Source organism: Medicago truncatula, chromosome 1 (genome assembly GCF_003473485.1).
Source record: "Medicago truncatula cultivar Jemalong A17 chromosome 1, MtrunA17r5.0-ANR, whole genome shotgun sequence".
NCBI lineage: Eukaryota > Viridiplantae > Streptophyta > Magnoliopsida > Fabales > Fabaceae > Medicago > Medicago truncatula.
Genome location: NC_053042.1, coordinates 34,725,910 through 34,739,191, shown reverse-complemented (window position 1 = coordinate 34,739,191; position 13,282 = coordinate 34,725,910). Strand labels below are relative to the sequence as shown.

The 13,282-nt window shown below is 33.5% G+C and overlaps 2 protein-coding genes across 2 annotated transcripts; one reads left to right on the top strand and one right to left on the bottom strand.

Annotated features, from left to right (window-relative positions):
- The first annotated feature begins 6,163 nt into the window (after positions 1-6,163).
- LOC25484292 (protein KINESIN LIGHT CHAIN-RELATED 2) lies at positions 6,164-9,674 on the top strand. Its single transcript, XM_013613067.3, has 2 exons — positions 6,164-7,870; positions 9,178-9,674. Exons 1-2 carry the CDS (start codon positions 6,270-6,272, stop codon positions 9,407-9,409), a joined length of 1,833 nt encoding a protein of 610 aa, XP_013468521.1. The 5' UTR covers positions 6,164-6,269; the 3' UTR covers positions 9,410-9,674.
- Positions 9,675-11,604: 1,930 nt separating this feature from the next.
- Positions 11,605-13,091, bottom strand: LOC25484291 (RING-H2 finger protein ATL16). Its single transcript, XM_013613066.3, has one exon. The coding sequence runs from the start codon at positions 12,934-12,936 to the stop codon at positions 11,914-11,916; it is 1,023 nt and encodes a 340-aa protein (XP_013468520.1). The 5' UTR covers positions 12,937-13,091; the 3' UTR covers positions 11,605-11,913.
- Between the last annotated feature and the right edge of the window lie 191 nt (positions 13,092-13,282).

The following is a 13,282-nucleotide window of genomic DNA, read 5'->3' as shown; positions in this document are numbered from 1 at the left end:
GTATCTGCCTAAAATATAAAATAAATAAATTTTAGTTTTTTTTGTTGACAAAAAAGTAAATAAATTCTATTTATCTAAATTGAATAAATTATCGATAATATTAATTTTTTTAAATTATCAATAATATTATTGTTTATGTTATATGTATAATATTTATTGAAAATTTATATCATTTAAAATTAATAAAAGAAATAAGATTGCTCATATTATAACACGTAATTTTTTTGTGGTGATATAACCCATAATTTGTTAAATGAACTATTAATATCCCCCCCCCCCCCCCCCCCCAAATGGATGGTGGGATTGGACATCTAAGATTAATCGGTTATTGAGATAGATAATGAGTTTTTTTTATTATTATTATTTTTTTTAAAAAAACTAATCAAAATATAGAATAAATAAATCCTAGTTATTTATCTAAGTTCAAAAATTATCAAGAGTGCGTGAATATATAAAATTGATTACAACAAATAATTTAATAAATAATCATAAATTTTCTCTATCAATTTAATATTTAAATAATGCATGAATTATCTATTAAATTTGACAAAATCTATGGTAAATGAAATATAATTTAAAATGAAAACAATGAAGGAAAAAACTGAGAAACAAATAAACAAAACTCATGTGAATTTATTTATGTGCTTTTTCGTATACTTAGCTTAAAACATACTTTTCATGAGTAGTTTATTTATGAACCATATGAAAAGCACCTAAAAATATGATCCTAAGTTTTTTGTTAGAGTTAAAGTATGGATAAAACTTAGGTGCATTTTCTTAAATGCTTTTCGTGTGGTACTTCACATAAAATACTCACAACTACTTATGATTTCTCAAATTCATATTTATTTTAAAGTTTGTTATAACCACAAAAAATAAATTTTAATTATATGACGAACTATATGAAAATAATGAAAGGAAAATGCACCTAAGTTTTTTCCTTAAAATAAGCTTCTCGTATTTTGAATAACACATATTAACAATTAGTTGTTAAAAAAGAACACAAAGTATATAAATAAATAAAAAAAGATCAAATGAATATAATAGTAATAATAGACTTAAGAAGGGAAAAAAATAAGGGTCTTGTTAACGAGTATCCGGGACACTTTTTAAGGATTTCAAATTTAGTAATTATTCTCTTAAAAAGTTAATTATTACAATTTTCATTGCATTGAAAACACAATTTATTTATAAAAATTTACCATTTAAAGTGCTTAAAGATTGTCCGGGGACACTTGTTAACATTTCCCAAAAAACAATAGTAACATTAGCGGTGATTAGAGAAGCCAAAAAAATTATATGCATGATATCTACATATAAAATCCACCATTGACACGAAATAGATAGCTTAACAAGTAAAATAAATTAATATTTCCTGTACTTCAAATTAATGGTAATTAAGACGTTCGATTTCTGTAGAGATATTTATACAATATAAAACATCGATTTTTTTGATTAAAAACTGTTATGGAGTTAGAATAGTACATTCCCATAATAAACAAATTATAAAATTAAATGATGTTTTAATAAATATAAAGTTAAACTTGTTGAATCAAATTAATAAATGGATTGTATATATGTTTATATGGTGAAATGATGATTAGGTGATTAATATGATGGATGTCATGATGTTGTTGTTTTCCCGTCTTTTGTGCAAAATTTGAAATTAAAACGATGTTTATTTAAGTGGATAGTTGTTTATGATGATGTTTGATGATGTCGGGTGATGATTATGTTGATGATTTAAATGATGATGAATTATTATTGGCGATGAATTCTTACATGCAAAAGATGTTGATATTAGCGATGAACGCATGTATGCAAAATGTTGAGGTTGATGATGATGATTGTTGAATGAACGTATGCATTATTGAGTCATATGTTCATGCATTCATAAATGTTGAGTCGGATATTTATATCCATATTGATGATGACTAGAATACTTTGTATTCATATTGACGATGATAATGATACTGTTGTATCATATTGGCGATGAAAATGATATTGTTGTATCCTATTGGCGATGAGTGGTACCACATGGATATAGAGTCGTGTCTAGAGCGCATTGCATACATTTAAAGTGTCATGTCTGACTATGTGCTTAGTGATTATGTGCATTGGTGAAACTTAGTGACTTATGTGCTTGGTGAAGTTTGGTGAAAATGTGAAGATGTGAGACGTAGTTGTTGCAATATTACGCTTGTATGATTGATATATGAATATACTGTGTGGTTGTTGTGAATTAATTTTAACTAAGTATTAATAATCATGTGAAATTAATTATGTCGTTTTACTTTCATTTGATTATGCTTTTATTGTGGAATGTAATCTAACTCCAGTGGTCGTTTGGTTGACCGCCTACCTTATTCTTATGAATGGGTAGACGATGTGTAAGATTAGTTGCTTGATTTGAGGTGAGTATGCTTGAGGCTAGCTTTGGAGCTATCTCATATTTTGCTTTGGAGTCGTAGCTTAGTGGTCTGATTAGGGTGTCCGTTTTATTTCATATTTTGGATGTTTTGATTTCTCTGTATGTGGAGACTTGAGAGTTACATTTGGTGATGTATTTTCATTATATGACATGGCTACTTTGGAGACTTGTGTTATCTGTTGATGAGATGCATTGTTATTATTCCGTTGCGATGTTTTTGAAAAATTAAGTATGCATGTTTTTGATTTATGGAAGAAGTAACATCTAAATTCTTTACATGATTGTATCATTTGCGTGTTTTATTGCTTTTAGAGATTATGTTGTTACAACAAGTGCAAAATTTTAGCCGAAAATAATGTGTTGAATCGAATCACACACATTCTAAATTGTATCAAACATGTGAAAAAGAGTGAATATGGAGCTATGAAGATTGATACGATTGATACTATATTTGAATCAATTCAACCTTTCCTAGATGAAGGTTAATAAAATTTAAGGGTTTGTGAATCATATCAATGCCTTGGAAAACAAGTCCAAAACGAATTAATGATACAAATAAGAAGATTTTGAATCGAATCAACAATGATATGATTCAAAAACCATGTATCGTATCAAAATGTAGGACACAAGCCCTGCAATGGCAAAGATGGGAATTGATACGATTCAAAATCCATTGAATCGAATCAAACATATAGAAAAACCTTTTCCCACTCAAAAAGAAGATTTTTATGCATATGGAAAACTTTATTCGACATCCAAGAATCATATGAAATGACGACAAAGAGTGCGAGACGCTTTAACACATTCTTGGCTATAGCTACTATTTATATAGACATCATTAAAATAAACTATAGCTAATTCTATATCTAAACGTCATCAAAACAAACCTAATGCTATATGCAACTTCAAAAACCCTTAACCTTATCCAACTTCTTCCCAACCTCTCTCTAAGCCTTCCTAGAAGCCTTGACCTTCCGGTTAGCCTCATCTTCCACTTCCTTCAGTCTTCAACCTTTTTCAATGCCTCCACGTGATGTTTCTTAGCATCCTCTAGGGTCTTGAGAGCCTTATCCTTCTTGGACTCTCACATAAGATCCCCAAAGATATCAGTATCATTGGTAGCCAGCAGGGTGGAGAGAGCAACCATTTGAAAAGAGCTCATGACGCTATTAGCGAGCATCTTCCTCTATTGTTGTTTCAATTTTGGCGTTTGGTGATGCAAATTCCGGTGACCAATGTGAGACATCTAAGCAATGATCGAAAATTAACCAGGGACCGCCATAGATGACTTTCTCCTTATCAGCCACTTGATCAAATTTCTCCATATAGAAACCATTATCATTTTCCATGATTTCAAAACCCCCTGGAGTTTCCAGACTTTGTATAGACGGTCTTTCATTATGTTGTACCCGAGATTCTTACCCAACGGCTTGACAACGAGGGCATCTTTCCAAGGAATACAAAGTTCTTGGAAGATTTGTGGTTCTAGGTAGACTTTTGGAAGGACATCGAATTCAATTCGGACAAGTTTTTTTTTTCTTTCTATCATGTCTTCTTTGGGACGGGGAGAGATTTCTTGTGAGGCACCTAGGAGTTTTTCGCGGAAGGAAGGCTTGGTAATGGTGGATTGTGTTCGATCAGAAGGATTTTTGGTTTGTAGCATGTTGGTATCACCATGTGCGGTGAAGACGAATTCAATGTTCATCGCCATAGACCTAATAATAATTTTCTTTACGGCAATCAAAGAAGTGGACTACTATCAATCGCTAGTAAATAGTAAACTAGTGGAGCTATGTTTTCGCATCAACTTTGAAATCGCAAATCGTAAACCGCTGAGAACTAGGATCTAAGTTGATAAATTTATAGCACCAAAAACATATTTAATTTAGGATTTTGCTAGAAGACACCTTTTATGAAGGTGTTTTTTAGCAAATTATCCTATAGGCATTTGCTAAAAGACACCAACTAATTTTTATGAAGGTGTCTTTTTAATGAGTCAATAATTATTGATTTTAAATATAATATTTGAGATTATTTTATTTAGATTTAATATGTTTTTATTTCCGTTTTAGAACTATTTTACTTCAAATGCAAGTTATTTTATTTCAGGAACAAATATTTGAAAGATTGAGTCTTAGAGCAAAAGAAATGAGAATTGGAGCTGATTCATGCCAAAAATATGAAGATCTTATACAAAAATATATTGTGCAAAGAAATTGAAGATCCTTCACCAAAATATAAAGATGGCGCGCCCCTTTTTGTCCTTTTGCTGCTTTTGCTTCTCCGACAAGCTACCTATTTTTAGTATTTCTGACCTAGAGCCCATGGTTTCTTGTGCAACATTTTAGTGATTTAATTCTTGGGGCTCAAATCAATGTTAGACTATAAATAGAGCAGCCATCTAGTTTGTAAAATCATCTTTTGTTCTTAGAAATAATTGTTCTTGGAAATAATAAGTGACAATTGTTTCTTTGAATAAAAGTTCATCTTTACTTTCTTCTTCTTCTTCTTTTTCTCCATGTCTACAATGGACGTGGGTGAGTAGACTTCTTTGTCTTGGGATTGTTGGATGAGTCTAATGACCTAATCCCTATCAAACCAAGATTTGAAATATTAAGCGATGGATCGAAAGATGAAGTTTTAATATTGGAACAAGTGAATTTAGTCAAGGATTGCGAAATATGAGAATAATCTAACAAACCTTGTTTCGAGCTTCAAGGATTTCAATAGCAATCAACCATGAGAATAGGCGTGGTTGCTAGAGAAATACACTCACTGAGACCGAAAGGAGATGTGATGGGTTAAAGAGAAAATTGTCTTTAGAAAATAGGTTCAACATAAAGTTCTAGGTTTAGGGTTTGGTTTGTGAATGATTTGTCACCATGATGAACCAATAATCCCAAGACGTTTTTTATTAATAACTCCTTTTCTTTTTCTTTACCTAAACCCTCCCTCCAAGCCGGCCCTAGTCTCTCTCTCTAAGTTTTCTTTTACAGTTTCTTCATTGAGGGGTAGTTTTGGGTCAATTATTGACCTGAAATCACCCATCTTCATCTTTTTCTCTCTATTTCAATCTAAATAAGTGATTTTCACATAAATCTAGTTTTTTTTTTTGTGATTTCATCATCTAAGTGTGGTGGTTTGTTGTTCGTCGTCTTGTGTTGTTTGATCTCCCGTCATTGTGCGGTGTTCATTTGATTCTTATCGAAAGATCGATTATTCAATCAAAGATTTAGGCGTTAACGTTGTAGATCCGGTGGCCATGAATATTCCGGTCACTTTAATTTTATCATATATTTTTGTAGGCATTATAGCGTTATATGCTATTAACTTGGATGTTGTGATTCATCCTTTACATTTTTAGCGGTGTTGAATGATGTAATTTCTTGATTTGAATTAATGAATATCTTTTTGTTTTTGTCAAAAAAAATTATTGTTATTTTAATTCAAATAAATCACAAACTTTCAACTATTGAACTTTCTTCTAACCATTGTTGACAAGTTAATTGAATTAATAACTCTCTATTGGAACGATACTCTTTATTACTACTTCGGTGAACCGTGCACTTGCGGATTTACTGCTTTAACAACTTTCATAAAAACTAAACATTTTTTTTTTTTTATTGAAGTATAAAAACTAAACATTGTCTTCTAGCAAAACCCTTTATTTAAGTATTTAACGAAAAACAAAATGTAACATAGTCAAAACGACAACGTTTTCTTATTAAAAAAAAAAAAAAAAAACCGACAACGTTTACGTTGTTGAAATCACATTACCTCCACGAAAGAGGGGTTTTGCGAAGGTTTAACCCAAAATCGAAGCCAAAGCAAATTCGCCATGAGAAAACTCTTGAATTCTCTCACCTTCTTCTCTCACCTCGCTCGTCGAGCTTCACCTTCTCTCTCTCCTCTCCGCGATGCACTCATCAACCCTCTTTTCACCCCCAACAAACCCTTATACACCCCATTTCAAACCATGTCAACCCTCATCCAAAACCCCCCTCAAATCTCCCCAAGACAACGAAAAATCATCGAAAAATCGCATCTTGAAGAAGCATTTGAGTCCGCCAAAACAACCGAAGAAATGCTCAAAGCATTTAGTGAGATGGAAATTTCATTCAATGAAAAGGAGCTTGGTTTAGCTGCATTGAAAATTGGTCTTAAGCTTGATCGTGAAGGTGAGGATCCTGAAAAAGCTCTTGAATTTGCTAATAGAGCTTTGAAAGTGTTTGAAAATGAAAAGAAAGATTCTTTTCCTTATGCTATGAGTTTGCAGTTAATGGGTAGTCTTAATTATGGTTTAAATAGGTTTAGTGATAGTTTAGGGTATCTTAATAAGGCTAATAGGGTTTTGGGTAGGTTAGAGAATGAGGGTGTTTGTGTTGATGATATTAGGCCTGTGCTTCATGCTGTGCAATTTGAGCTGGCTAATGTTAAGACGGCGATGGGGAGGAGAGAAGAGGCGCTTGAGAATCTTCGGAAGTGTTTGGAGATTAAGGAGATGACTTTTGACGAAGATAGTGAGGAGTTGGGGAAAGGGAATAGGGATTTAGCGGAAGCATTTGTTGCAGTTTTGAATTTTAAGGAGGCACTTCCGTATTGTTTGAAGGCGTTGGAGATACATATGAAACGATTAGGGATGAATTCTGTGGAGGTTGCGCATGATAGGAAGCTTCTTGGGATTGTTTATAGTGGGATGGAGGAGCATGAGAAGGCGTTGGAGCAGAATGTTTTGGCGCAGAGGATTTTGAAAAATTGGAATCTTAGTTCGGATTTGCTGCGCGCTGAAGTTGATGCTGCGAATATGATGATCGCTTTGGGAAGATATGATGAGGCTGTTGGTGCTTTAAAGAATGTTGTGAATCAGACTGAGAAAGATAGTGAGACTAGAGCTCTTGTGCTTGTATCAATGGGGAAAGCGTTATGTAATCAGGAAAAGTTTGCAGACTGTAAAAGGTGTTTAGAGATTTCTCTTGGGATTCTTGATAAAAGAGAACAGATTACGCCGGTGGAAGTTTCTGAGGCATACTCGGAGATATCCATGCTATATGAAACCATGAATGAGTTCGAAACTGCGATTTCGTTGCTGAAGAGGGCACTAGCTTTGCTTGAGAAGCTCCCGCAAGAGCAGCACTCGGAGGGAAGTGTATCTGCAAGAATAGGGTGGTTGTTGTTGCTGACAGGTAAGGTGAAGCAGGCTATTCCTTATTTGGAAAGTGCTGCTGAAAGGTTGAAAGAGAGCTTTGGTCCCAAACATTTTGGAGTTGGTTATATCTACAACAATTTGGGGGCAGCATATTTAGAATTGGATAGACCTCAGTCAGCAGCGCAGATGTTTGCGGTAGCCAAGGATATCATGGAGGTTTCTCTCGGTCCACATCATGCAGATACAATTGAAGCATGTCAGAATCTTTCAAAGGCTTATGGTGATATTGGAAGGTATGGATTGTTTTATTGCTTTGACTTTATTCCTTGATATTGTTTCTCTTGGTTTGTTGATTATGAAAACAATTGGTTTTGGGTACACTTTACTCTAGCAGTTTAAACATTTAACTTTTGGACATATACCTAATAGTGTGGGATTCAGATTCCATTGGAACAATTATTTTGAGACTTCAGGATGGCTGAATTCTCTTGCATTCAAGTGTAATGATTTCTGACATAAAATAGAGTGCAGGGTATAATTAATATGTCTGCTTCTATTTCTTCATTGTGTTGATTAACTGCTTTCAAAAGAAAAATCAGGCTGTGTTTGGATCAACAACTTAATTAAGCGCTTATCATATAATTACTTTATGTCTAAGCTTTTTCTATAACAAAAGATAAAATAAAGTTAAACTATTTTCATATAAGTAGCTTGTTGAAGAACTTATGAAAATAAGCTGAAAACATTTTATGAACATGTCATAAGCTGTTTATATAAGCTCTCCAAACACTATCGCTAGTTCTTATGCTAGTAGATAACCTCAAATAAGCCATTCCAAACAGGTCCTTATTCATGCTATGCTCATAATCCTATAGTTTCCATTGCTACCTCTCATATAGTTCTTATCATCTATCAAACCAAGTTTTATTGCCTTCTAAGAATGAGTTAATTGTTTAACAACTATATTCTCTTCTGTGCTCACCAAGAGATTTCTGATTTGGTGGTTTGTGTTGTACAATGAAGATTTCTAGTCTTCACATATTAGATAAAATAAGATGTAACCGAGTAGAATTTGAATGATGAAATTCTCGAGAGGGTAGATCTTGAGTATAAAGAATTATGGCCTGAGCCCATAATTGCATATGGAATTACTGCTAATGTAGTCACTAGTCGGCCATCAATGTTTTGCTTATTTTTGGAACTTTATGTAAACTTATTTCATTACTTAGATTGGTCCATTTCGAGCTCAATTGCAGATGTTTATTTTGTTTGCAGTCCACACAAATTTTATTTATGAAGTTTATGCACACACGATCCTGTCCTATAAAGTATTTACTTGAATTACAAACCATTTAGGAATCGGAAAGTATATTTGAGCCTTGGTTGTCCCCGGTCCAGAGGTTCTCTTAAAGGAAATTAATGAATTAAATGTAACATACTGTGAATGGAATGTGCAAACTTGTTTCTGTCCCTTGTTTTTGGATAATGTGCATGTATTTTCACTTGTTTAATTTAATTGTCATTGCATTGTCAACTGTTATATGTTTTTCCAACGGGAAAAATTAATGTTTTTCTAAAATATTGAATATTGGAATTGCAGCTATTCCCTTGCAATTGAGTTTCAACAGCAAGTTATAGATGCTTGGGAAAGCCATGGAGCAAGTGCAGAAGAAGAACTAAGAGAAGCTCAGCGACTACTCGAACAATTAAAGAAAAAAGCTCGTGGTGTCTCTGCAAATGAGGTTCCTATGAAGGCTCTTCCCTTTCCTAATAATAACACACCTGCAGCATCCAGTAACTCCCAGCCTGACACACCGCTACGTCAATCCTGACAGTTTAGCAGACATCCTCTTTCACAACACAGCATATTTTGATGAATCCCTATGGTACTGGTATAAAGTTTGTTTGCCAATACCAATAAGCTAGCTTATATAATTTATTTGACTAGTTTATTAGTATTATTTGACTGAATTGGTTGCTGTTTTTGAGTTTTTTTTATACCGATTTGTGTAGGTAATTCCTTAATTTATTGCTATATCTCTCGTATATTTTGGGTTTGTCATTATATTACGTTATATTATTTGTATTTATTTTTAATATTCTAATTCAGTTCTCAAAAGTTGGCCATTGTACATTAAAGTGGAATTTCCTCTTCAAATAATATAATACTTCCTCTGGACTTACTGAAGTATAATCAATCGGCTTAGAATAATGCTAGAAACCCATTCTCCAACACACACATCACAAAGCACTCTTTTTTTTTTTTTTTTTTTTCTCGTTAAAATTCATGAGTTAAACCAAATTTAAATGGGACACACGTAGTTTGATTGGACCCATATGAATTTGGACCAATAGAAGAAAGTGTGTGTTCGAGAATGTGTTTCTAACACTCTTCATGTGTTTAAGCTTTGGGGAGTAGAGTTTATGAATATGTTGATGCTTGGTAACTGATTCCTGCTAGTAATAGGATACTCACTAAAGAACAAAGAGTGGGAAAGACAGTCACAATAATGAGAACAAGGTTGGGTAGGGTAACCACTGCCATTTCTGTATGGGCGCTCGATCGGAGTTGTTGGGCAAGTTGCTATTCTTTCTTTTTGCCTGGGATGCATCTGTTCAGGTGAAAATGTACCGTTGATTTTTACTATTAGATTTTTTTATAACCATGTTATAGGTACAAGTGCCCACCATAATTTATTTTTGACTAATTTATGTCATGGAATCTGTTGAATACAAGGTGGATTCTCTCATCTCAATTAGGTTTACCTAAGAGTTAGAAATCGAGTCTCTGATCACTTGGTTAAGGTGTCTGGGTCCCTTGGTATTACTATTAGATTAATTCAAATGAAAACCTATATTTTATTATAACTGTTAATACGCACTTTTTAATATAGTAAAACTTGAGCTATTTTAATCTTAACACAAGATTAAAATAGCTCACATTTAAGTAGACAATTTAGTTAAATGATGGTATTATTGAAAAAAGTTGATAAATATTGTTTTGGTATTTTAAAGGAACAAATAATTTAAGAGTAAACCACCAATTTGGTGAGTTGTGACTAGACAACACTTATAACTAGAGAGTGAGAGTAATTGAACAGTTGGCGAGTTGTAACAATGCACATGAAACAAGTAATATGCACGTTGTTCATCAATCCATTAATCTCTGGTACTTCAAACTTCAAAATTATATTCTAGATGGCAATCCTTGTGGCAGCTTTGTGCAAGTTACATTCTACAGAGAAAGAGTACCTCACATTTTAAATTATTTACACAGAAAAACTGTCATCTTGATTTGATTCTTGGCATCTCTAGCATACATTATTGACAGTACCCTTCATGAGTTATTTTGGGATTACAGAAGGTCTAAATAATGTCTGTCCAGGGGGAATGTACTGGTGATTGAGACTTGAGAGGGACATAGAGAGGTAGAAAACCAACTTTTGTCTAAGGGTATTCTCTAACTTTTGAATTTTCTACCCTTAGATAGGGACATATTTATTGCTGTATTATTATGTTGTTGTCCAACATCCATAATATCATTGCAGTGAGGCCTAAAGGAAGCAGTGATAATTTCCAAACATATCATTTCTCATGCTGCTACTTATGATTTCTCAATTCTCATTGTCTTGATCCCTCTAAGCTCTTTGGTTCTGATATATAGCTTCTCCTAATTCACCACTAGCTCTGCAATCAGGATATCCTAGGCTGTATTTACTATCAATATATCGGTAGTCGTTAGATCAAAATTGTACAGTTTCAAAACATGTACATTTTTTTTTTTATCCAAAATATCAAATTTAAAATTTGAACCATCCAATCTTAATCCATCGGTTACAAACATGTCGATTGTGTGAATGCATGATATCTCGAGGGAATCTATATGCCATAGCATGCTGGAAAGATGGACCCCCAAAACATAATGTTTTACAACTTGTCAGTGAATTACTTGTTCTCAGTAAAAAAAAAGAAAAAAGTATTAGAAGATATATTGTGCTGACAATCATTCACAATCATTTACATTCACTTTTGAGTAAAACAAAACTTCAGAAAGGTAAAGAACTACACCTTGTAATTTAAGCAAGGGACTAAAGTTTAAAAGCATTTTTTTTTCATAACAATAATCACAGTGTCAGGCTCTCACTAAGTCACCACTATCACTTGCATAAGTCCCTCTACATGCTGCATTTGCCTACGCTGTTTATCAATTATCACTACTAAGATTCAATTCAAAGATCTCTAACTTCATTTGGATAATAACTAGAAACAAAGAAAAACAAAACAAAGCAGAAAAATATATGAAAATAAAAAATGAAAAATCTTCTTACATTAAACATCATTCTCCAAAAGGAAGAACTGCATTTTTGGATCCCTTTCCATAATAACAAAATGGAAAGAACTGTCTTCTACTTCTGCTATTACAATCCTCACTTGCACTAGCTTCGTTCTGGTGGTGCCTATTTTGTTGCATAATGGCTTGAACATCCATGAAAACTTGTCTGTCATTTGCAGAATCCATCGAGAAAGATCTTCGAATCGGCTGGATCGAAAATGTTTCATCTTTCTTTCTGATAATATTAATGCACTCATCTCCCATGATGGAAACATGATGACACTTCTTTGGTTTCATTTTCCTCGTGGAGTGATAATTTCTACTATGTTCTATGCTTCCCCTTGACTCATTTCTTTCTTGTTCAACCTCATTTTCTCCACCACCCAATTCAATGACCACATAATCTTCATCACTACCTAAGTTAGAGAGTAACTGAGAATCCTGAGGAGAAGAACTTGGAGCTATGATAATGTCAAATTGAGTATTTGTTGTATTTCCTGAAATGCTTGATCTACAAAGAGGACAATTAGAATTTGTTTGAAGCCAAATATCAATGCAATCCAAGTGAAAAGCATGGTTGCAATTTGGAAGAATTTTTATCACATCCTGTTCTTGAAACTCTGTCAAACAAACCACACAACCATACACACTTTGATCCTCACATTCTCCTTTTATAAACTGAAAAGATGGGATTTCTCTGATGACTGATTCGTCTAGTCCTCGGTTCCACAATGTAGGAGACAATGCTATGAAATGATCTTCCTCGTTCTGTCGAACTCGAAGAACCGAAATCCATCTCGTTGGGTTAACTTGGTTCCAGTTTGAGCAGCACTTGGTTAAAAAGGTGAAGTAGCTGAGGAGCAACAAAATGGTAGCCATGATGCTTAGAACAACAATGGCAAATATTGGAAAAGCATAGTCTGAAACAGGTTGTGGAGGGTGAGGATAAAATGTATTATCCTGAGTTATGATAGGTGGTAGAGCTTGGTATCCAAGCTTGTAGAATTGGTTCTTGTTCATTGCCATGAGAAGATATGTGAATTGAGATATGGAATGGCCTTAAAAGGTAAGGTGCATAGAAAATAATAGGTTTGACTAATGCGGTTTGCTATGTAAAGAAATCATATTGTATTGGGAGAAAAAGGATTCACTTAAGCAAATTATATTTATTGGATAAGCAAGAGTGTTCAAACGAGATGATTCAGATCTCTTTTACGTTAACCAGAGGTTCTGAATTCGAATACAGTATTGAGAATACAACAGCGTTAAAACTCTTAAAGCAGAGTTTTGTCATTCATTGTGGTCCTATCCGACTCGAAGAATTAGTCTTTGCAGTTCGAAGCCAAAGCAAAGTGATAGAATTGTTAGTAAA

Bases quoted from the DNA above. Each gene is read 5' to 3' on its own strand.
- LOC25484292 (XM_013613067.3), top strand. From the start codon at position 6,270: ATGAGAAAACTCTTGAATTCTCTCACCTTCTTCTCTCACCTCGCTCGT. The intron at 7,871-9,177 runs GTATGGATTGTT...TTGGAATTGCAG, and splicing joins GCTTATGGTGATATTGGAAG to CTATTCCCTTGCAATTGAGT.
- LOC25484291 (XM_013613066.3), bottom strand. From the start codon at position 12,936: ATGGCAATGAACAAGAACCAATTCTACAAGCTTGGATACCAAGCTCTA.